The 23,821-nt window shown below is 49.2% G+C and overlaps 1 protein-coding gene across 1 annotated transcript; it reads right to left on the bottom strand.

The window, feature by feature from the left end:
- Nucleotides 1–237: 237 nt before the first annotated feature.
- Nucleotides 238–17,744, bottom strand: MYO1H (myosin IH). Its single transcript, XM_033518193.1, has 31 exons — nt 17,592–17,744; nt 16,768–16,883; nt 16,213–16,411; nt 15,687–15,767; nt 15,086–15,265; nt 14,624–14,722; nt 13,917–14,030; nt 13,578–13,649; nt 12,750–12,869; nt 12,396–12,463; nt 11,923–12,028; nt 11,364–11,444; nt 10,971–11,062; nt 9,576–9,670; nt 9,337–9,383; nt 9,055–9,135; nt 8,350–8,455; nt 7,988–8,105; nt 7,623–7,736; nt 7,225–7,301; nt 6,668–6,736; nt 6,303–6,387; nt 5,650–5,809; nt 5,201–5,284; nt 4,665–4,758; nt 4,086–4,141; nt 3,493–3,628; nt 2,648–2,715; nt 2,111–2,208; nt 1,088–1,187; nt 238–572 (listed from the first exon to the last, which is right to left on the bottom strand). Exons 1-31 carry the CDS (start codon nt 17,715–17,717, stop codon nt 549–551), a joined length of 3,066 nt encoding a protein of 1,021 aa, XP_033374084.1. The 5' UTR covers nt 17,718–17,744; the 3' UTR covers nt 238–548.
- Nucleotides 17,745–23,821: the final 6,077 nt, after the last annotated feature.

Raw genomic sequence — 23,821 nt, 5'->3', positions numbered from 1 at the left:
CATGCGAGTCAGTTTATTACTTGCTTGGAGCTTGATGTCCTCATGGGCTGTGTGGCTGAAGGAACTTTTGGGATAAAATATCAGATCTCCATCCTAATTAATGTCAGTTTGACCTCCCAGCCCTCCCTGTGGGAGAGGTCCCAGCTGTTGGGATTCTGTTGTTTTTAGACCAGGGTTAAAACTGCTCTGCACTTCTTGCAGTGCACCTCAGTAGGGACTCCAAGTACAGCTGGAGAAACCTTGTGGCTTCTGTCCTAATCCTTCCTGACCTCTCAGAGATGGAGATTTTACCTTGGAACTTTGGGGATGAATGTCCCTGTGACCACGTAACGAGCGTCTCCTTCTGGGAACGTTACAACATCAGGGATTTTATTTATCTATAGTTATATAGTTTTGAGCTATAAAAAAAAAAGAGCCTAAAAGATGCAAACAAACTCTCAAATCACAGCAGCCCGGTGGCATCAAGGATTCCAGGGGAGATGTGAGGGCTGGTCTCATCCTGCAGGCTCCTTTCTGTTCCCAGCCAAGGGAACAGGAACTGGTTCTCATCAAGACTTTCTTGGGGTTGACACCTGGGAGAAGAAAAGGAAGGAGCCATTAAATCAGGAATCCTCAAGGTGCCTGGGAAGAGAGGTGGTGGTGGAGTTTCTATTGCCCATAGAGAAATTCCCTCCATCTGATCTGCAGGATGGAGAACTCCACCTGCAGTTCTTGGAGCTGTCAGCTCCTCAGAGAGTGACAAGAAGTGCCTTCCCTCCACTCCCAACCCATTTCAGGCATAATTTGGTTGAGGGAGGCAACGAGAGGTGGAAAACCTCCCCTGAGGCCTCGTTTTGCTGGTGCACATTGAGTTTGGGTCAGAGTAAATTCTCTAAGTGCCCACACCAGCCTTGCTCCCCCATCCCTGGGCCAATTCCTGCACAGCCCCTGCAGCTGCAGCTCCCAGCACTGTCGTGGATCACCTCATGTAGTGACACTGACAGGGTGGTCACTCCCTGCTTTGGGAGGGGACTCCTGGACTCCTGGAAGGATGGAGATCCAAAGGAGGAAGCCCCAGGTGTCTCCCAGAGCTCTGCTGAGGCCTTACCACTGTGAGCTGTCCAGTTTTGTCCTTGAAGATCTGAGGCTCTGGCCCCACAGTGAACACCATGGTCCCCTCCTTCCCGGAGCCGACGCGGAACCGGAGGCTGGAAGCACAGAACCCCCCTGGAGAGCTCTCCCCACAAGAGGCTTTACTCTAAACCCCCTTTACCTCTGTTCCCTGGGCAAATCTCGTTAGAGGAGCAGATCAGAGCCTCCAGCTTAGGTGAATTTCCTAAACAATTGCATTATGCCAGCGAGCCCAAGGGGTTGATGAATGGAACGAGGCTGCCCAGCCCGGGCTTTTGAGTGTTCCTGCTGCAATTAAGCACTGGAAGCTAAGCAGATCTGACCTGGAGGAAAGCACTGAGCACACCAAATCTAATTAGAGCTGAAACGCAAAGGCCAGGCTGAAAAGCTGGAGCAGAAGTGCAGGTTTCACCTGCCAGCTCCAATTCCTGGAGAGGTTGGAGACACGGACTGCATCCACCTGCCAGGAGCTCGGGGCTGGGACTGGGAGGAATCACATTTTGGGCTTCCTCAATCCTTCTGGGAGAGGAGTGTTTGTCCTGAGGTGACCCATAGCTTCCCAGCTGGCTTTCCTCAGGCTAATGGGATCCCCTGTGGAACCACTAAGGCCATGACCTCATGCCCAGGTCACATCAGAAAACTGAAAATAAAAAGTGTGTTTGAAGTACAATCACCTAGAAATAAGTTTGGTTTAGGTAGTTAGGGCGTGGGCAGCTGTCAGAGCAGAGCAGCACCCTTAGCAAGGGTTCATTAGCCTGGAAAAAGCCTGGGAAAAAGGCTGGAATGATTTTTAATACATTTTCTCTCAGTGCATCCCATCTCATCTCCCTGTACCTCTGGGAGTCACGAAAACAGAGGTGCTGCTGCACCAGACCTGTCCAGCTTTGGGCACTGTCTGCTGGGGTGATGTCAACAGTCTTGACCCAGTCCAGGCCTAAAAGGTTTTCCCATAAAACTGAGCCTGCCCAGTGCCACCCATCCACCTCCACAGCTTCCTTACCTTCCCTTCACCACTTTAACGACGCTTTGCTTGTTGGCCAATATGCAGAGCTTGGTCACCGTCTCAAAGACGTGCTCACACTGCAGTATCACATCTCCCTGGCAACAAAAAAAGAGGGACAAAGTCAGCTGGCATCACCCCAGCACATGATGGTGCAGAGAAACTCCTCTGGAATGCCAGAGCTGTGACTACCAGGCAGAAGTGACCAGTTTAAACACCTTCTCCAGGGATTATTTAGGATTTATTTGGTCTAAAAAAAGGCAGGAGCATGTTCAGAGCTGGGAATGATGTGGAGAATCAGCCACACCAGGAGCAGCTGAGAGAGCTGGTGGGGCTCAGCCTGGAGAAAAGGAGGCTCAGGGGGGATCTTCTCATTCTCCACCACTCCCTGGCAGGTTGGGATTCCAAGGGAAAGTTTTCATGTTGAGACAACAAGAATGTAAAGGCCTGGCTGATTACACATTGAATAAACATCAGGAATTGTGTCATTCCAGGAGTTTATAGGATGATATTGGAAGCATCAGCCCAATTTCCCACCTTCTGCTTGTTGTCCTCGGGAACATGAATGACCACGATCCCATCGCTCAGGTTACTGGTGGAGATCCCTTCAAAAGAACCCCAAAATTAGAGGAAAACCTACCAAACCCAGCTCCACACCACACCTTCCCCCAGGAGAACCAACTCCAGCCCCATGTGGGAAAATGACATTCCTGAAGGAGGGCTCTGTCCTTCCCAAGAGTGAAGAATATTCCCATTCTTAGAGCAAAACACACAAAGTTCCTACTCTGATTAATTAATCTGAACTTTCAAAGTATCTTCTGAAGGTCCCTTTATGTCACCCTTTGTCCACAGCACAATTCCACCAGTGGTGATTTAAACCCCTGCACGAGCTGTTTGCTGCAAACCTTTCCCTGGTGCCTTGGTTTTGGTAACAGAAGAGGGAGAAGGATCCATTCTACTCCTCAACTGTAGTTCCAACAGTGCCATGATTAAAAAATACCCACAAACCAGTGTAGGAAAGGTTTGGGTTATTTTTTCTCCCCTCTGTGTCAGTAGAAAGTGATGTCCTCCTGCATTTAAACATTTCAAGGAACTCTTACTCATAAAATCATCCTTCAAGGCTTTGTCCAGCCCCCGGGAAAAGAAGCATAGATCATTCAATTGCCTTTGCAAGACAAAGTTTCAGAATGTCAGCCTTCCTAAAGGATGCCTGGCAGGACAGGAAGCCCCACAACAACTCACAGAGTCATCATGGAATGGTTTGGGTTAAAAGGAATGTTAAGGATGATCCCGTTCCACCCGTCCCATGGGCAGGGACACCTTCCACTAGCCCAGGTTGCTCCTAGTCCCATCCAGCCTTGGACAATGACTCCCACTGGTACCTTTCAGTGTGGAATACTCGATTTTCTGTTTGATCTTGGCCATCTCCACCACGTAGGCCGAGCTCTGGGTCAGCACCAGGAGCCTCTCCCGCGCCTTGAACCCGTTCCTGTCATATTTTATCACGGGGGTCACATACTGAAAACAACGAGTTGGAATCAGCATTTCCACTACTGCAACCTCCTGCTCCAGGGGTTTGGATTTTCCTGACTGGAAGCAGCTCAGCGAGGAGCAGCTCTGCCTGTTCTGTTTTCCAGGCAGTTCCTGGCAGTTTTCCAGGTTCCAGCTCACAGGGATCTGGATTCTCTACACTGGGAAATTCAGGAGGCAGAATCCTGGGAATGATGGAGCCCCTGTGTCCTCTATGCCATAACCATGGGGAGTGCAGGGACACTCCAGCTCTGCTCCTGCCCTGGACAGGGCTAGGAATGTTCTTTAAGCTTTCATTAAAAGGAATCTTAAATTAGGTGTATTTTGAGACCTGTCTCAAATTTAAAAATGAGGAAATGGTGGCTCTACTGCTCTTCATCAGTGTGAGCAAGCAGCTCCAGGATTCCAGTGAAGGGAATTCCAGGAGTTCTGTCCTTTCCCTTACCTTGATGATCTCCCCACGGATGAGCTGCAGCACTTTGGGGTTTAGGTCATTCTCTTCTGAGGAGCAAACCAGAAAGAGACAGTGGGTGCCAGAGCCCCAGCCCCAGCCAGACTCCCCAGCCCCCAGCGAACCCCAGAGAGCTGTTTCAGCCATCTTCATCCCAACTGCCCTTTTCCCCTTGGAACCCTCCTTTCCAAACTGAGGGCAGTCACCTCCAGCTGCTCCCAAACCCATTTTGGTGACTTTTCCTGCCCGACAACTTAATTCACACCATGAGTTTCTGCCTGTTCTTGAGCCTGCTCTTTGTTCAGACCCTGGTCCACCCCAGCCCCCAGGGAATTCTGCTCAGGTTCATGGCTTTCTGTCCCAGAGGGATCCCAGTACTCCCAGTATGAGAACAATCCAGCAGATCCATCGCTGCGTTCACATCACTCAGTGTGACAGGGAGGAACTCCAATGGCAGGTGATGCTGCCTCTGCCAGGAGGGGATTTCTCTTGGAAAAGAGTCTGTTTGGTCAAGCAGGAGTTTACAGAGCCAGGAGCACGTGGCTGAGGCCTCCAGGGGTCTGCTGGACTCACTCAGGCGCGTCTCCAGGAAGGGCTGGCTGAGGCTCTCCAGGTACCCTTCCTTCTTCCCGCTGAAAACAGCGCTGGTCACCACCTTCTGCTGCAGCTGATGGGAGAAGGAACAGCCTTTACCCTCAGAATTCCTCCCCTGGGAACATCAGCGGGAACACTGCTCCTCCACAGCATCCTCCTGCTCACACACTGCCCTCCTGACTCATGGAATCTTGGAATTGTGCTGCCTTGCTTTGGGTTATCCCTGTGTTACACCAAGTGAAGGGGCAGCAGGGAAAACCCTACAGATTTTTGGTATTTATGGATCTTTTCCAATTATATGGTGAGCAGGTTTCATGCCATGAATTAAGCCCCATCTGTCTGCTCTGTCCATTATCAGGGACACTGGAGGAAATCCCTAGCAGCAGAAGTTTGCTATTATCCCTGAGGGACTGATGGGAGCAGCAGGATGAGAAGGTGCTGCCTGTGTCCCAGGTGATCCTCAGGGAGCAGAGATCACACTGAACTCCCACATTTGCATTCCAGGGGTTGGTTACCTGCACTTTCCTCTCGGCAGTGAGCCCTCGGCAGTATTTCCTCACCAGGTTCCTCATGCAGATTTTCCGGAGCATCTCGGATGTCTGCAACAAAAAACCCAGGAAAAAATAAAGTAGGGAAGTTGTACAAACAGCTCTGTCTGTGCCATGAGCCTAAAACCCCGAGGGATTAATTTTGTCTTTATCAGGGCTCATCAGTTCACATTTCTGTCAGCACATTCCCCCTTTTTATTGCTTAAACCAACAGGGAGCTTCCTCATTTCTCTTGGAAAGACCAGCCACTGTGCTATTGCTCCCATTCCCAAACACAGCAGATCCTGGGGTTTTCCAAAGGCTCTGAACACAGGATGAGCCAGCAGCAGATCATTTTCTCCCACCCAGAATGTGCACACACATGGCCACCAAACAGGGGCCACCTCCACCTCCCCAAAGCCTCCAGAAACCCTCACCTCTTCCAGGATCGAGGGGGGCTGGAGCCAGCTCTGGTCCAAGACGTTTTTTGGGAGGTGGTCTCGGAGCTTCATCAGGTAGTGGTACTGTGAAAGCCTCACAAAGTCCCTGTTCTCTGGGCAAAGGGGTTTCTTCCGATTGATGAAGCCGTTTATGAACCTACAGAAAATATTCCATGACCTCCAGAAATCCGTGGAAATGAGGGGAGGGACAGTGAACACAGCAGGCTAAGGATCACAGGTGCACTGAGGGTCAGCCATGGAAATCCCAAGCTTTAGAATATTTTAAATATTAATAGGTTTTTAGCAAGTTCTGTTGGCCAAACCACAGCGCTTTGGAGTTCAGAAGGAATCAGCTCTACCTCAGGAGCTGGGTAGAGGGGAGTGGAGAGGGAGGATGAAGGGAATTGAGAGGAATGAGAAAAATTAGGAGGAAATTCCTCCCTGTAAGGGTGAGGCCCAGCACAGGGAGAAGCTGTGGCTGCCCCTGGATCCCTGGAAGTGTCCAAGGCCAGGCTGGATGGGGCTTGGAGCAGCCTGGGACAGCGTGAGGTGTCCCCTTGGAAGGGGTGGGACTGAATGGGCTTTAAGATCCCTTCCAACCCAAACCATTCTGGGATTCTGTGGTTGGGAAACATGGTTGGGACAGTTACTTCCTGATGGTCTGCACTGCCCACGTCCTCTTCTTGGCCGCCCTCCGTGCCAGGGCTCCTCTCCAACAGGCCTCCAGCTTGATTGCTGCAAGAGGGAACCACTCCTGGGCCTTCACATTCACCCAGCAGAAGTTAAAATTGGTTATTTTAGCAGCTCTACAAAATCAGCTGGTGGGTACAGCAGGTCAGGAACGTTTAATTCTCAGTTCCACCTGCGCTGTGGGGCTCAGCATCAAGGCCAGGCCTTGTCCCAGCTCTGCCTCCTGCTGTCCCTGGCCACAGCACCAGAAATTCGGGACTTCCCAAGGCTCCAGCTCCTGGGGAAAGCCCAGCCCTAAGAGAATCCCCCATTCCAGAGCCTGTACCTGCTTTCCTCTTCTTCTGGTATGCTCTTTTCCCGAGGAATCCTTTATATTTGGCCTGGAGTCTTGAAACTGGAAAGAAGGCAGAGACACCACTGGCAGCTGCAGGGTTGGGGGGTGAGGAGCCGAGTTCCTGCACTCCAGGGCACAGGGAACAGAGCAGCCACAACACCACCAGCACCAGAAGCAGCCCCTGTAGGAACCAGGCCCTTCAGCAGTGCTTTTCAAGGAGCAGGTATCCCTGGGATGAGCAGAAGAGATCCCAATGCTCAGGGAAAGGCACTTGGTGTGTCTGGGCACGGGCAGGTCCTCATAGGACCGAGGAGCTCCAAAGGAGCCACATTTCCATGACTCAAGCAGGGATTTCCCCCCAGCCTGGAGCAACTTCACTGAGATTTCCATGGATTCTGAGAGCTGTGCAGACCAGGAGAGACCTTAAAACCCATCCCATTTCACCCCCTGCCATGGGCTGGGACACCTTCCACCAACCCAGGATGCTCCAAGCCCCACCCAACCCAGAGCCAGGAACAAAGTCCAGACCAAGGGAACTGGAACCTTACTCAGCAGGTGCTTTCTGTACTCAAAGGCATCTTCCGTGGCAAACAGGGTCTTTGGGAAACGGATGAATATTTTGGTTCTGAAAAAGAGACCAGGAGCAGGTTATCCATGGTGAGCCATCCTTCCAGCTGCCCTGAGCAGGCTCAGAGCCCCCACTGAGCTTGGGTGGGTGTAATAGCACCCAAGCCTGAGCCACCTTGGGCTGCCCAGGGAAGCAGGAGAAGCCAGAGCCCTAACCCAGAGATGGAAGAAATGAGGTTGGATTCAAGCCCCCACGGAAAAAGGTAAAAATGGTGAGGGAATTTGTCCATTTGGGGGTTTTCTCTCTCCTTGCTCCTGTCACAGGCAGGACAGAGGATGCAGGACAGCAAACACTGAGCAGCCAGAGCAAGGCACTCACCTTCCTAATTTGTATTCCTCAGGCTTGTAACCAATGTGTTTGATGAGTCTCTCCACACCCTCTGCTGCTGGCCCGTGCCAGTGTGGCCAGGTAGCTGGACAGAGAGATTTGTACCTGAAAGATCAGCAGGACATCAATGCAAACAACCTGAAGTTTGAGGAACCCCTTCCTGAAACTGTCCCTCAAATTCCTCCTGCTTTACTCAAGGCAGAAGATGTCAGCACAGATCAAAATGACGCAGACAAAACACAAAGGGTGTTTTTCAAGCAGAAGGGGTTCTGCTGGCAACTCCCACTGCTGGGACTCGAGTTTTGCAGCCCTCAGGAGGGCAGGATTACCTGGCCAGAGGGGAAGCAGCTCCTCACCTTTGCAGGAAGAGCTCGTACTTGCGCCGGTACGCGAAGCCGGCCCGTCTCACCCGCAGGTGCTCCATCAGCCCCAGGTACTTCACCTGGTGTCGGATCAGGAAATCATCAAACTTCCCTGCAGTGAGAGCACACCTTCACTGGTCAGCTCTGTCTGGGGAAGCTCACCCACGTGCCCATGTGTTGGGGGAAATTGGGACGCCACCAAATCCCCAGTTACCCACGGGGATCCATTTGCTGCCAGCTTAACCAGGCTATTTCTATATAAACACAAACATGTGTACACAACGTACACAGCCTGCTCCAAACAAATTCCTCTGTCTGCTCCTCAGACTCAGCAGAGCCTTCAGCCCCAGCCTTACCAGGCTCCTTGTTCTCATTGGGTTTGATGCAGCGGATGTACGAGGGCTCCTTGGACATCAGGATTTCGATCAGGCTCGTCAGACTGTTCTTGAACTGGGTTGCAACCTAAGGACAGCATCAAAAGGACTTCCTGAGCTCTGCAACTCCTCCCTGCAGGAAGTGAAATCAACTCCCAGCATCCAGCTTAAACCTGGCACCAAAAGCTGATGGTGCATTGGTAGCCTGGAGTTTTGGAGCGTGGTTGTTTTTGAGCTGGAGCATTTGAGCCCTGGCCTGGACACACCAGGCAGCCCTTCAGCGCTCCCTGCTCCAGGGGGATGTGCTGTGGGATGTCACTTTGCTGGCTGCTGTCTCAGCAGCACCACTGTTCCTCTGCCAGGGAGCTCTCAGGGGTGGGTTTTTCTGGAGGAAATACAGAACCCCACAGTTTATAGGGTGGGAAGGGCCCTCTGGAGATCACCCGGTCCCACCCTCTACCAAGGCAGGGTCACCCAAAGCAGGTGACACAGGAATGTGTCCAGGTGGATTTGGAATGACTCCAAGAGTCCCAGGGCTCTGCCACCCTCCATGGAAAGCTCTTCCCCAGGCTGAGGTGGAACTTACTGTGTTTTAGTTTATGGCCATCAGGACTGAGGAAGGGATCTGTGATTAAACCAAGGGGAGCTGAGTTGATGTTTAGAATTAAGACTAAAGACAGAACTCACAGTCTCTGGTCTCCTCCTGTTGTCCAGTTCTGACAGGAGGAAACAATCCCTGATGATGTAGTTCTTGGAGTTGCACAGCACCTGAAACAGGAGATAAAAGCTGCCCTATTGAGCAGCCCCTCTGCTCCTCCTGGGAGCAGCACAGCCCTGAGAACACGCACAGAGGTGCCTAAAGATCAGTGCTACAGAGAAAAGGATGTTTTTGTTTGCTACAGAGAGTAAATAAATCTTCTGCACCAAGCAGGTGATGTAACAGAACGGCATCCCTTTCCTTGTGCTTACCTCCTTCAGGTTTCTGTACAGCAGATCATTGTTCTTCTCCAGAAATCCTGAAAAAACATTGAATTGAAAGAAAATAAAAGAGAAAATCAGAACATTCACATCCTCATAATTGCCACTGCAGCCACATTTAAGACTTCCAGGTCAGTGCCTGCAGAGGGCAGGTATTTTATAATTCCTCTTCCCATGAAGGGAAAGCAGTTTAGGAGCTCAGGAGCTCCAACCTGGCCGTTCTCACTCACCCACAGCACAGTAGGTGACCTCTCCCGCGTAGTGGAGGAGGCGGAAATCCACAAAGTCGATGGATTTCCGCGTTTTCTGATCCGCCAGCTTGCGCCTGCCGGGGGAAAATCCAACAAAACACCAGGAGGAAGAGCAGCAAAGAGATTCCCTCAGCTTGGGGAGAGCCACAGCTGGGGGACAGCTGGAAATGTGGTGTTTGATCCTATTGATGTGGCTCTGACTGCGGAGTTACGGCCCACGATCAAACCATCATCTCCTCCCTGCTGGCAGCTCCCATAAACCCCTCAGGATACCTGGGATCTGCCCTCTGCCAGCTGGCAGCAATCACCAATTCCAGAAATATTAAGTTTTCTACCCATAACATCCATTTAAATACGTTTTTACTGCTTATGTCGGGGGGAAAAAGCCACCAGCTCCCTCAACCCCAAAGTGAACCCAGGGAGGGTGGGGGAAGGATTTCAGACATTTTTCCCTAGAGCAAGAACCCAAATACAAAGGAGGAATCCAAATATTTGAGACTAGCAGGAATATTTTAGAAAGCAAGGATTCCTGGGAGGAAAAAAAAGAACCAAAGAAGAAAAAAAGAGCAACTTCACAGTTGAAGTTTCAGCTTTGTAAGCAGTCACAAACAGCAGAGCTGAGTGTCACAACAGCACGTTCGCGTATCAAAAGCTCCTTCCAAGAGCAGATCCCGTGGAAGTAGCTCCAGCACTTCTATTTAAAGCTTTTAATCAGGCAGAACAGCATTAAGGAACATTGTGGTGACAAGGAAGTTGGCTACAGATTTTCCACTTGGCTGTGGTGGAGTTCAGAGCTGCGGGAGCAGTGACAGCTCAGCGCTGTGACTTTGAATTGATGACTTGTCACAGCCCTTCTGCAGGGCCCTGCCAGCACAGCCCGGCGCCAACGCGCTCAGCTGCCACCAAAATGGGATCCAAAACTCCTCCAAATGGAGTATGAACCAAAATGTCAGTCATCTGGGGGGAGAGGAGCCATGAGCATTTTCTCTCCTCTCCGTACTCCGAGCTCACACAGAACAAGACGGGTGTAAATATTTACATATCCCCCCTCAGCCTCAGCCTTGGCTCCTTGTCACATCTTCAGCTTTCCCTGGAGTCCATGGGGACCAAAGCATCTATGGCCAAAGCCATTTAACCTTCCTGGGCTAAAATCCTGGGCCAAATCCCTAATTCTGGTATGGAATGACAGACTCAGCATCAGAGCAGTGAAGAGACAGAGCCCTGTACCCCGGATCCACCCGTGGAGTTTTCCAGCATCAGACAGCAGATGGGCTGTTTGATTCCCTCTGGGACAAGAGATTGTTCCCTCCCCAGCCCTGTCATGGATATGGGATGGGAAGGGTCTGGGGTAGGATACAGAGGGTAAATGCATACGTCACGAAGTGGGCATGGTCTCCTACTTTCTCCTCCAGCTTTTCCAAGAAGCTCAAATCAGTCGCTTCCCCAGGCCGTAAACATTCCTCATCCTGGAACAGCAGGCACTGGATCAGAGCTGCTCTGAGCTCACATTCCCTCCTCAACATCATTCAGGACAACTTTGTCCCACAAACCCAAAGCTCCATTGCAGGGGAAGTAAAACATCCCCCACCTTTAACTCCCCCCAAAACCGGATCCTCTGCCTCACCCTCTGGGTGTTTGTTACAGGAATCTGTGCTTATGTTTTGGATAACACAGACCCATCCCATAATTAGAGGGGAAAATGTGATTAGGAACCATCAGAGCAAGGCACAGCCCTGCATTTTAATTTAGTACAAACTCTGTTCTTACCAGGATGGAGATTATTCCTTTGTGCTTCTGCTCAACCAAGTCACAGATGATTTTGTTGTTAAAATACGGGATTGGTTCCCACTGGAAAAGGGGAAAAGGAAGAGCAGTTTTAGATGAAGACCTTTTGTTCGTAATTTTTAGAGTTCTTTGGAACTTGAATAACAGCCTCAGATCCCACTGAAATGAGCAAATTGTGAATTAGGATCAACTGAAGGAAAAGGTGACAGCACAGTGATCCATGATCCCACTCCAGAGCTCTCCTGTTTCCATCCTCTTATTCTCTACATAAATCCTGCCCATCTTCCCATGTTTTACACTGCTGGAATCCCTCAATCTCCAGGGACATTGGGGAAGGTCCTAATTCTTCCTTAAATAATGTCAATTAAGTCTGGGCTAAACTGCACTTCAAAAGGGTTATAGAAAGAGACCCCTGCACATCCTACACTTCCCATGGGAACAATAACAAACTAAAAAAGCAGGATGACTTCCACATTGGTGATCAAAAGCATTCTGTGTAATGGCAGTTCAAAGGGAAAAGGGAGGGGGAAATGTAATTTACCTCAATGCCTTCCAGCTCATACTCCTCCTGCTCTGCTTTCAGGGTCATCTCAATCAGCAGCTGCTGCAGCTTCTCGTTGCAGTAATTAATGCAGAACTGCTCAAAGCTTCAGGGAGGTGAAATGAGCAGCGGGTTTGATGTGTTCCAGGGGCAGTTTTGCTTCTTCCTCCGTGGACTACACCACCCATTCCCATAAAGACCAAAGCCCATTTCCACAGGGACCAAATTCCCCATTTTTACACGGGCCAAGCCCCCCATTCCCACACAAACCAAGCCACCCCTTGCTCCCACACTGCTGCACCACAGCCCAAACCAGACTTGCAGACGAGTTTTTCCTGGGGTCCAGCCAACCCCTGTCCCCAGCTTTTAGTGCCCTGTACCTTTAACCTTGCTGGGCTGAGGGCACACTCAAAAATTCACACAGAAATGTCCTGTACCCCCAGGCCACCCCAAACCCCAGGAACAGCCCATACCTGTTTGTGTCCAGCACTTCAAAGCCATAAATATCCAGCAGGCCAATCACTGTTTTCTTAGTTGAGTCCTGCCAAAAACACCCTTGCTCTGCCACTGCTCCTTCCCTGCAGGTGGCTGCTTTCACCTGAATGTCAAACTTCCTCTTTGAGAGAAATGTCAGTGGAGAAGCCACTTTAAAGCAGGTAAAGAACTGCTAAAACTCTTTAACAGAGAGTAACCAAAGGGATTTCCAGCTCAGGGCTGGGGGATTGTTGTCCAACATCCCAGGTATTTGGTGATGAGGGTTGTGGGGCCTCTCTGGAGAAACTGCTCAGCATTTTAGGAGCATTCAGGACCCCAGACAAGACACCAACCTTGTTGGCAAGGGAGCCATTGATTTTGTTGACCAGCCAAGTGAAAGTCCTGCCATAAATTGCCTTTGCTACGGCGTCCCGGGCGTAGAACGCCAGATCCACGTTCAGAGGGCTGAGCACCTGGAAATAAATATATCCCAGAGAGGATAAACACCACAGGGGATCAGAGCAAACTTCTGCACAGCCAGGTGACATCTGTGGCTTGAAGAAGCAGCCACCTTATCCTACAGCACAGCACAGCCACCCCTGGACTGCAGCTATTCCTGCAGGGGGTTGGAGTGGGATCGTCTTCAAGGTCCTTCCAACCCAAACCACTCTGGAATTCCCTGACTCTCCCTACAGCTTTATTTTCCATCTGTGTTCCTGCAGTCTGGTGTATCCCCACCTGCCAGCAGCACTGAGGCACTACATTTTGGTGGGTACTAATTTAGACAAAGTGGGAAAATATTCTGACCTCATTTTACTTCTCTGTTATCCAAATAAAAATATAAAATGCTCAAAGAGCAGTTTTTACCAGTGTTTTATCTCTGTTTGTGCAGCCCAGTTTCCCAGGAAGCACCGTGAACTGGGCAAGGGGAAATTTTTTGGCTCAAATACAAGTCCCTGTTCCAGCTTTTTAACAGCTCCTGCCTTGTTCAGCAATAAAACTCCAATATATTTTATTTAATGTCTCAGGCTGGAAGAAGGGAGTGTGGAGGTGGAGAGAGACAATCAGAAGGATCTGATTTACACTCAGAACTGGCTCCTTGTGCACCCCCCAGCTGGGACTCACAGATTAATCTGGGACTACACAGAACTAATCTGGGACTACACAGAACTCCCTGGTACCTCCTCGGATCTGGCTTCGATCTTCCTGTGGGTGAGAGCTTCCTGCAGGATGGACAGGTGAGCACCCAGGAGCTGCAGGGAGAGAAATATCTGCACTCAGAACACAGCCACAGGTCCCTGTTTAAATAAGCAGCACTGTGTGTCCCTCCCCAGCCACCCTCATCTTGGAGGAAATAAGGAAATTTCAGGGAGAAAACTCAAGACAACAAGAGCTGGGGATTTTTATAGTTATCCTTGTGCTCTTGGGAATAAATATTTTGTACCAGTTAAGAAAACCACAGCAAGGTTAAGGTTTTCCTCCTAGCACTGGGAATTCTGACCCGATCTGGGCAGAGGCACCTTGGAAATCCACTTGATCTGGGAGCCGTCGCGGATGATGGCGTGGCCATTGCTGTCCTCTTCAAACTGGATGTTCCCAAGGTGCAGGACACTGGCAACGATTCCAAAGAGATGCTGACAATGGGAGATATTCCATTAGAACACGGCTTCCCACAGCCCTGTGGGGTGCTGCTGATTTTTCCTGTCATTAATCGACGGAATTTTGGCTGGGCTGAAGGAGGTGAACCAAAGAATCCAGCGGCACCACAGGCATCGTGCTCCTCACCCACCCACTCCCTCAATCCCACAGCATCATGGAATCCCACAATGGTTTGGGGTGGAGAGGAACTTAGAGATCATTTAGTTCCACCCCTGCCAGGGCAGGGACACCTTCCACTATCCCAGGCTGCTCCAAGCCCCATCCATCCTTGGACACTTCCAGGGATCCAGGGGCAGCCACAGATTCTCTGGACAACCTGTGCCAGGGACCCAATTTCTTCCCAATATCTAATCCAAGCCTACTCTCTGGCAGTGGGAAACCATTCCCCTCTGTCCTGCTGCTCCAGGCCATTGTCCAAATCCCTCTCCAGGATTCTTGTCAGCCCCTTCAGCCCTGAAGTGTGTCCTATTCCACCCTTCACCCCCTCCCAGGCACAGCTGCTTCCACCACTTCAGGAGAAGAGCAATCCCTGAAATCCCTTTGCTCAGTCCCTTTTAGCAAGCAGTACCTCCATATCTTTTTCAGTGAAATCAATGATGGAAAAAGCTTTCCGGACTATTTTCCAGTCATTCTTGTCATTTATAGAGAACACTTTGGCACATCGACCCTAGGCAGTAAAAGCAAGATGAATTAATACAATTAATTGATAAAGAACTTTTATTATCAGCAAACACAGATACTTCTGGGCACACTGCTTTCATTTCCAGCTCCCTCAGTGAGTTTTTTCACTGCTATTAATCCTGAGCATGGCTCCTTTGATCAAATCTATCAGTTTATACTTGAAACCCCAAATAAATCAAACCCCCAAGTGTGGAAAGCATCACCATAAATTAGCTGAAGCTGTGCAGGGCTTGATCTTCTAGCTATCCTTTATTTTTAGGGTATTTTAGGGTAAGAACATCTTCTGCCCAAGCTGAATTTCCCCTACAATTCCTGCTGGAGGCATGGAGCAGCTCAGGCTCCCACTGACCTGGATGAGGTACGTGTATTTCTGGGGGTTGCGCTCCAGCCCGAGCCAGCAGAGCAGGTCCTTGTCTCCCCCTTCCAGCAGCTGGTAGAAAATATGGAAATTCCTCTCTCCGTGGTTTTGGTGGACAACTCGTGATTTTTCAATCAGGTAGCTGAGGATGTGCCCTCCCACTGGAGCTCCCTGGCAGAGCAAATCAGGCAGATCAACACCAAAAAATGCCAATAATCCCTGTGATTGCTGTTTCTTTATTCCCAGGAATGAGGAACAGGCTCAGGAAAAGCCAAATTCCGCTGTCATTTATCTGCCACCTTTTGTTTAAAGAGTGTCCAGCAACAGTACAAGGATTTGCTGTCCTGTAAAAGTAACTTGAGCTTTAAAACTCTCTATCAGCTTTCCATGGAGCACTGCCAGGACTGCCAGCAATGCTGGAAGTTTTCAGGATGGATAACCAGTGACCTCACCTGCAAAATGCAAGGTGTGTAAAAACAGGGTCAGAAATGTGCAGGGTAAGAATTAATAAATCCTGGGCTGTCTGCTCAGCACCCAGGAGGTTTCTCAGACCCAGCTCCTTCTCCCAGCGCTCCACTGAGTTTGTTCTCACCTTAAAATCAAACTGGATATCCATGTACTTCCCAAATCTGCTGGAGTTGTCGTTGCGCAGGGTTTTTGCATTCCCAAAAGCCTGGGGGGTAAACACAGAGGGAAAGTCACTTCTCACCTCACTGGGAGCATCACACCCAGCTCCAGTAACCAAGATTTGCTGCTTCAGCCAAGCCCCACTGAATTTAGTGGGATTAAAGAAGTACAAACTGATGCATCTCCATAGCTTTAAAGTGGAATTCTACTAAACCAATTACTGATTTTTCTTATCTAACCTACAACTGAGGCACCAAGGAACTGCTGCACGCTGCAGTTTTCTTGTATTTCCTTGTATTTCTTTCAGCCATCCTCAAACTGAACCCCCAAATTTAAATTTTCGAACATTAAATCACACTAAATCCCAAATATTTTTTCAAAGGCTGAGCCAATATCAGCCATTCTTGCTCAGTGCTGCAGATTTGCAGGGAATCCTCCAGCAGTGAGTCCACCAACTGCAACCCCTCTGCATTTTGGGTTGAGTTTCTCACCTCGAGGACAGGGTTGGAGAGCAGGAGCCGATCCCGGACAGTCTGGAGCTGCTCCGTGGTGGGACAGGTGACTGCATAGTACTGCAGGATCTTCTTGGATGCCTCTGTCTTCCCAGCCCCACTCTCCCCAGAGATGAGGATGAAGTGGTTGTTGTACTCGCTGCACATCACCCTGTAGGCGTTGTCAGCTATGGCATAGCTGGGATGGGCACAGGAGGCATCCGGAGGGGAAACATCCATTAGGAATGGCACAGGAGGAGGAATAGCAAAGGGTTGCCAGGAGTTTTTACTCCTGGTTTAATTTTACAAGTATTGGACAGGGTCATAGAATCCTGAAATGGGTTGGAAGGGATTGTAGAGATCATCTCAGTCCAGCCCCCCTGCCATGGGCAGAGACCCCCATTGTGAAAGCTGGGCTTAAAACCTGAACCTGACTCAAGACCTGACAGTAAAAACCAAGCCTAGAAACTGTGGACACCCCCCGTGGTGCCAGGACAGCATTAGAGAGAAATCCCAAATTAGGAATAGGCACAGAGAGCCCAAGGGAACACTCACAGGTGTGGGGGCAGCTCAAAGAAGTTCACGCCCCGATAAAGCTGCATCTGGGTCACTGTGTAAATGTCCAGCTCCTGGTAGGGGTTCACAGACACCAACAGGGATCCAATGTAGGTCTGCAGGGAGAGAGAGCCTGGTGGGACACCTGCTCCACCTCAAAACCCCAGAGGAGGAGCCAAGGGACACCTGCTCCACCCCAAAATCCCAAAGGAGGAACCAAGGAACACCTGCTCCACCCCAAAATCCCAAAGGAGGAGCCGAATACCTCAGGACATTATCCACAGAAAGATGCCAAACAACCAACCAGAACTCTTCCCAAACCAATGCCAAACTCCTTCCAAAATCCTCCTGGTTACAAGTAAAGCTGAACCATGAGAACAAGCTCAGAGCCTGACAATTTAAATGCAAGGATTTGGGATCTCTTGCTGCTTCCAGGATCTTTTTCCTACTAAAGTTAACACAACACAAAATAAAATCCTCAGCTCTTCCCAGACAAACCTTGTCCTGCCTTCCTTCAACCACAGCACTCCCTTTCCCATTCCCTTCCTATTTACATCCTTGAAAGCTTTGCAAGGCAGCTCAGAGCAAGCTGAGATTTATTTTCATGTGTTTAAAAGGAGATCAGTTACTTCTGGGTGATCTCTCTGCTGGGCACACCTTGTTAGATACACAGAGGATACTCAGCTCTTCCTCTTGGACCTGAGCAGCGAGGCCACCTCAGGGACATTCCAGCAGCCACAAGGCCACCTCAGGGACATTCCAGCAGCCACAAGGCCACCTCAGGGACATTCCAGCAGCCACAAACCCACAGCAGCAGCACTTACGTAGATGAGGTTCTCCTGGTAGCGCTTCCGAAGGTTGTTGAGGAAAGCAGCCTCGCTGGTGTGGGAATCCAGGAGGACAAAATCCTGCACCCCGACCTTGTCCCGGGCTATCAGAGCCCCTTCCATGTTGGCGTCGCCGTTCTCGTCCACTTCTTCCTTCTACAACACAAAGGTTGTGGGATGCAGTGTTAGGAGGGGCCTTCCCCAGGGCCAAATCAGCCTTGCACGGGTAATTCCAAGAGATTCCAGCTTGTTCAAGGATGGCAGTTCCATCCAAGCTCTTCAGAGCCCAGATGTCCCAGACTCACTGCTGTGAGCAGGGAAGAAGATCCTGGTTTCCATCAAAACTGAGATAAACCCAGCCCTGGAGATGCAGCCGGGATCTGAACACTCAGTAACTCAGTCTAGACAGAATTTTCCAGGCACAAAGTCGGAACAAACAGTGGAAGGCAGCAGAAAAATCCTTCGTTTTTTTTCCCTTTATACAGATCTAGGCATGGAAATGGAGAATCCCTGGAAAAGGCTGCAAGGGGCTTGACTTGTAGGCAAAAAAGATGAATCCCACATCATCATCACATCACAGATCACATCATCTGCACAAGAATGTCATTCCCAGTGCTTCCCAGCAGCAGCTCCAAGTCAGCTTTCAGTGCTGGCAGCAGATGTCCCCACACGCCAGCGAGAGACACGGCCACTGCTGTTAAAACTGATCAGAGAGCAACTCAACAAAACCTAAACCTTGCCTTGTATCCCCCATCCTTCTCCAAAGGCTGAGAGATGCAAAAAAGGCTGCCCCTGACAAAACCAAATCCTCTTGCACCCTCCACTTGTGATTCTTTGTGGTTGAAATTGAATTTATCTGGGAAATTCTCACTGCTGGGGGTCAAGCTCGATTCCCAGGCTACAAGAATAAAACATGTTTTTTATTTACTTAAACCAAGCTGCTAATTTCATGCTAGCTAATTAAAAAAACCACATTTTTGTCTACATATTTCATATGGGTTTGTCTACATCACACATATTTTATGGCATTACTGTGCTAAAGCTGGGTTTTCAGGAACCCTTTTGGTGTTTTTGCAGACACCAGGATAACCCAGTCCAGACAGGAATCCCGATCCTAAGGCATAAACGGACAGAAATGAATTCACCACAGCTGCAGCATCTTACCTTGGAGTAAACTGCCTTGGAATGAGCTCCCCTTGGAGGGTTCCAGGATTGGATAATTAGGGGAGGAAGGTGGCTGAGCAGCTCCAGGCTGTGCTCACCAGCCCAGCACCTTTGCTGTTCTCCTCCTGCCCTTGGGGACGTTGGCTCGTCCCATTTTGCTGCTCCACTGCTCAAGGGGATGTCATGGTTGTGTGTCAGGTTTTCAACCAGCACTAAAAGGACGGTGCTCTGTTCCTGTAGGGCCACGTGGGGTTCTGCCCCCCTTTTCTTAAATTTAATTTTGTTTTTTTTGAAAGAGGAAGCTTTGCACCTTGGGAATAGGCACAAAATCAAGCGTTGCTGCTGAGCTCTGGCAAACCCTGGCTCTGGAGGGAGATTTTTGGGATGAGCCTGCAGGCACTGGTGGACATTGGCTCAGTGGATTTGGGAGCAGAATTGCATAAAATGAAGAGCAAATGACCCAACCATGCAATATCTTTTATAACTGAGGCAAACTTGGACAAATCAGCTCTTAAACAGGAATTTTAGGTTATTCTCATTTTGGTCTAGCTTGTTCTTTGTGTTTGTCTCTTTGAGAGCGAGCTGAGTTTTGAGATTTATGCTTAGCAGTAACAAGACCACAGCACTCCAGAGAGAAAGATCCCCTGAAAGCAGATTATTTAAATAAAAAATAAATAAACCAGACCTGCACTCACTTCACACACAAGGAATGCCATTTCTTGCTTTGCTGACTGTCCCCATCCCCCGGCTGGCAGGACACAGAATTCCTCATTTTTCCTTAGCCAGGGCATGAGCTGATTGTGATCACTTTTCTGTCAGAAAGTTCCCTACTTTTTCCTTTTAATATTAATATTCTTTTTTTTTTGCCCTCCCCTGCCTGTGACCACTCTCACCCATTTGTTGTGCCTGTCCTTAGCTCAGGCTCCATTGTTTTGGAAGATGAAATAAAGGATGATTTTTACTTCTCAAACCAACACCTGGACAGGCCCCACTGACAGTGCAGGGAGGAACATGGAAGGGGGAGAGAGAAAAGAGAATAAAAATAAATAAAATAAAATAAAATAATAATAATAATAATAATAATAATAATAATAATAATAATAATAATAATAATAATAATAATAATAATAGGATTTTCCTTCTGACAAAGCTCTCAGAACAAGCCACTTTTCCTTTCTCTCCCAGCTGGGAAGCAGGAAAGGATCATCCTGACTCCTCCTTGGCATCTGCCTGCTCAGGTTTCCTCAACCCACTTCTCTCACGTGTATGTTAATGAGTAAATGAAACTGCTCCCCACCAGACAAAACTCCTGAACTCTTTTCTGGGCTATTTTGTGCCCAGATTTTCTCGGTATTTTGCTGGTGCTGATAAATTTACAATGCCAGCACCTTTTAGTGCCCTGTCCCCCACCCATTTCTGGAAGTTCACTGTGAGTTTTGTGCTTCCCTGAGTAAGAGATGCCCCAGGACTCATCAGTGCCCGTGACCCCAGCAAGACATTGCTCTTTTAAGGGATTATTTCCCTTCCCTCATCACTCAGGAGCCAGGAGATCTCTTTCTCTCCTAAAGACACGAGCTTTATCAGAAAACCTCTCCCTCACTACAATGAGGGGTTTTGCTTTTCCCACAGGGATTTGTCTGTCAACAGGGAAACTGCAAGGAAGTCTGTGGGATCACAGCACAAATTCCTGAGCTCTGCAGCTCCTGAGAAAGAATCAGACAGAACAGAGCGGTTTCTTTGACAAAGTTTGCACCAGTTTGAAGCAAGATCTGTCAAAAAAAACACTAAAAACTTTAAAAAGAAAGAAACTTTGCAAAATTATTACTTATCTTCACCAGAGGATCAAAGCTTGATTTTTCAGCCGATGCTCCACTGACATTTCTTTGGTTTAATGTCACAGAACAGAATGGATGCAGGTTCAGGGGGGAGGAGGATCACTTATGAGGCCACAGCTATTTTGGAAGCACTGGGAAAGCCCAAACCATGCAGGTGAGATGTCCAGGTGGGCACCTTTGAAATCCTCATAGCTCCCACCCACACAGGGAACTGCACCAAAAGGTTCAACCCAGCAAACCCAGGCTTATTTGGGCCACCAATTCCACCCACAAAAGCATAAAAATCTCCTCAAGGACCCTCCAAATCCCCAAACCATCCCAGAGCTGCTGCATTTCCCTTCCACCGCCCTGCAAATTCCCAGCTGGTTTTATGTCACACCTGAGTCCTGCTTTATCTTCACCCTCTCCTCACCTCCTTGTCCAGCCCGTGCTGCTTCCACAGAGTCCCTGGGGCTGGAATTGAGGCCCACGGACACCCTGGATCGTGTGTCGGGTCCCTCCTTGGGCAGGGATGCGCCATCCTCGCGCTTTAATGAATTATCCAAGAGCTGTCAGCAGCTGCCAACAGCAGCCCCAGGAGCTTCTGCCTCTCACCAAAACACCCACGGCTGCCTCTGGGGATGAACCCATTGGGCTCTGACTTTCCCGATGGGCAATTTGGGCAAATCCGGGCACAAAATACATCCCATCGCTCCGCAGCCCCTTCCCACAGCTCCCGGCTTGGCTCCCACTAGAGGTCACTGCAAAACCCAGTTTAAGTCGCCGTTTCAATGGATTTTCCTTCTTTTATTCTTTTCTTTTTTTTGTTTTTCATATTCAACAGGCAGTTTTCTGCCCCCCAAAATGATTTTCCTGCCGGACACCAACTCCCACCAATTTCCAACAGGATAAAACCCATCCATTTGGGAAACCAACAATCCACGAGCAGCACCAAGCGACCTCTCCGTTCTCCAGGCAATGCTTCCATGGATTATGAGTTCTGTTTTTAAGGAGTTTCCCACCCAAGTCCCACCTCGCTGGATGACGAACTCCTGAAGAGACTCGTGGCAGGATCAGGTTCTCCAGAAATGGAAGAGCCCTTCCTGTGCCACAGGATACCTTGGTCTTACAGCAGCACTCAGGAACCGGATCTCTTCCCTCACGCCTCGGAGCATGAGCCAGGCAAAGGCATTTCTGACTTATCCTCAGCTAATAAATATTGGTGATGAACAAAACCATTCAAAACTTAAAATGGAAAAACCCTCAATAAGGCATATTTTCACAGAGAAGTGGAAAAAACATCTGTTTGTCAGCCAGGTTGTTTAGACCCCTCTGTTTCTCAACAGAATCAGGTTTTGGTAACAGAAAATTAACCCCAACAATCCCAGCCTGTCCCTGAGAGCTTTGTCCAACTGCTCCTGGAGCTCTGGCAGCCTTGGAGCTGTGCCCATTCCCTGGGGAGCCTGGGCAGTGCCCAGCACCCTTTGGAGGAAGAACCTTTCCTTGATATCCAACCTAAACCCCACTGACAGATCTCCAGCATCCTGGAAATCTCTGTGACACCAAACTTTTTATTTTTGCCTGTTCTCTGTAGTTATAGGCCTAAGATAAAATCATATAAAAGCGGTGCAATAAGTGAACGTCCCTGGAGTCATCTGATTCAAAGAGACACGAGATAAAAAGATAGATATGAGATTTAAAATAGACACAAGATTTAATAGAGAGTGTCAGGCTTGGCCAGCACAGCTGAGCTCGGAGCAGCACTGTTCACACACGTTCCCTCAGGAACATGGGAACTCTGTTTTGGAAATACTCATTTACTGTGAGAGGCAGCAGCTCCCTGACCCATCCTGCTCCCCTCGTGTGCTCCAGGAATTCGCTCATTAAGAGTCCTGGGCTGCAGGGATCACAACAAGGAACCCCTCGGGCTCTGCTCCACCCTCGGCTCTCTCGGGAGGAATTGGCCCAAGGGGCCGTGACCACGGAGAATGGAAAAGGAAGATGTTCTGCCAGAGGCACTTGGCAGGGTCAGCGGGGGAGCACGGCCACGTCCCGGCAATCCTGGATCTTCCTACAGCAGTGACCTAGAGGTCAGGACTCCAGCGCTCCGTAGGGATGCCCTGTGTCTGCTCCAGGAGCAGTCAGGACTCATCCAATTGTCCCCAAAGGAAATTCAGAGTGTCAGATGTTGGCAGCAGGACTTGGGGTGACACATCCCCACCCAGGAAGAACAGCCAGCCCAGGGCAATGGGAACACTTTCCCCGTTCTGAGGAAACCTTGGTGCGGCTCCTGAGAATTCATCTGCTCGGCTTAGTTTTCAGATAAACGAGAATCCCGTAAAAAAGGGATTAAAGCAGAGCAGATTCCACCACAGGACCAAGTTACGCTCGTCCCATCACAGCAAAGCCAACGAAACAAGATGATTTTTGGATATTTCACTGAGACTTTTCACAGATCTCTGGAAGCCTCCTTCAGATTTCTAACAGAACTGGAATGCTGGACATGGACCATGCTTGGGAATGCAGCAGCCATGGAAAAGGGATATTTTGTGTGTGCAGGGAGGCACTTGGACTGTCTGGCACTACTGTACACGCTCCTCGAGGCAGGAGAATTCATAAATACAATTATACTGTGGAAAAATTTACACATTGTAACCTAATTTCTTTTCAAAAGAATACAGAATAAGAGGGTTTTAAGGTTAATCAACAGCCCAGGGAAACGCCAAGAGTTCTTAAGGCCTCTTGTCTGTCTCCAGGGCATGGTCTGCTATAGACTTGTTAAAGGGTGACTGTCTGTCTTTCTCAATAGAGGAGAGGTCGAGGTGAACCACTTCACTTTCATAAATCAAAAGAAAGAAAAAAAGTGAGAAAATCTCCTGAGTTCAAACATTTCTTTAAACCCCAAACTTTAAATACTAAATGGGCTTCATGGCTGCCATTTTGAAAAACATTAGTTTGCCAAAGGACCCTTTTGATTCCTATTGGAAAAGCGAACGCTCACAGATAATCCATTGAGAATCCAAACCCCCACAAAAGGCTCCCTGAAACAATCGCGGCGCTGCTGAAGGACAACATTTTTGTGCCCAAAAGAAAACATTTTAACGCGCTACAATCCATGACACATATATTCCTCCATTTCCTTTCAGTAATTATTCATTAGAAAACATTTAACGTCACTGCGGATTTCACACTGGGCAGTCTGCACACAAAGGAGAAGAGTTGGCCCATTTAGAAGGGGCTGAGGCCGCC

Source organism: Parus major, chromosome 15, assembly GCF_001522545.3.
Source record: "Parus major isolate Abel chromosome 15, Parus_major1.1, whole genome shotgun sequence".
Taxonomy (NCBI): Eukaryota; Metazoa; Chordata; class Aves; order Passeriformes; family Paridae; genus Parus; species Parus major.
The sequence above is the reverse complement of the archived record's forward strand: the minus strand, read 5'-3'. Positions and strand labels throughout refer to the sequence as shown.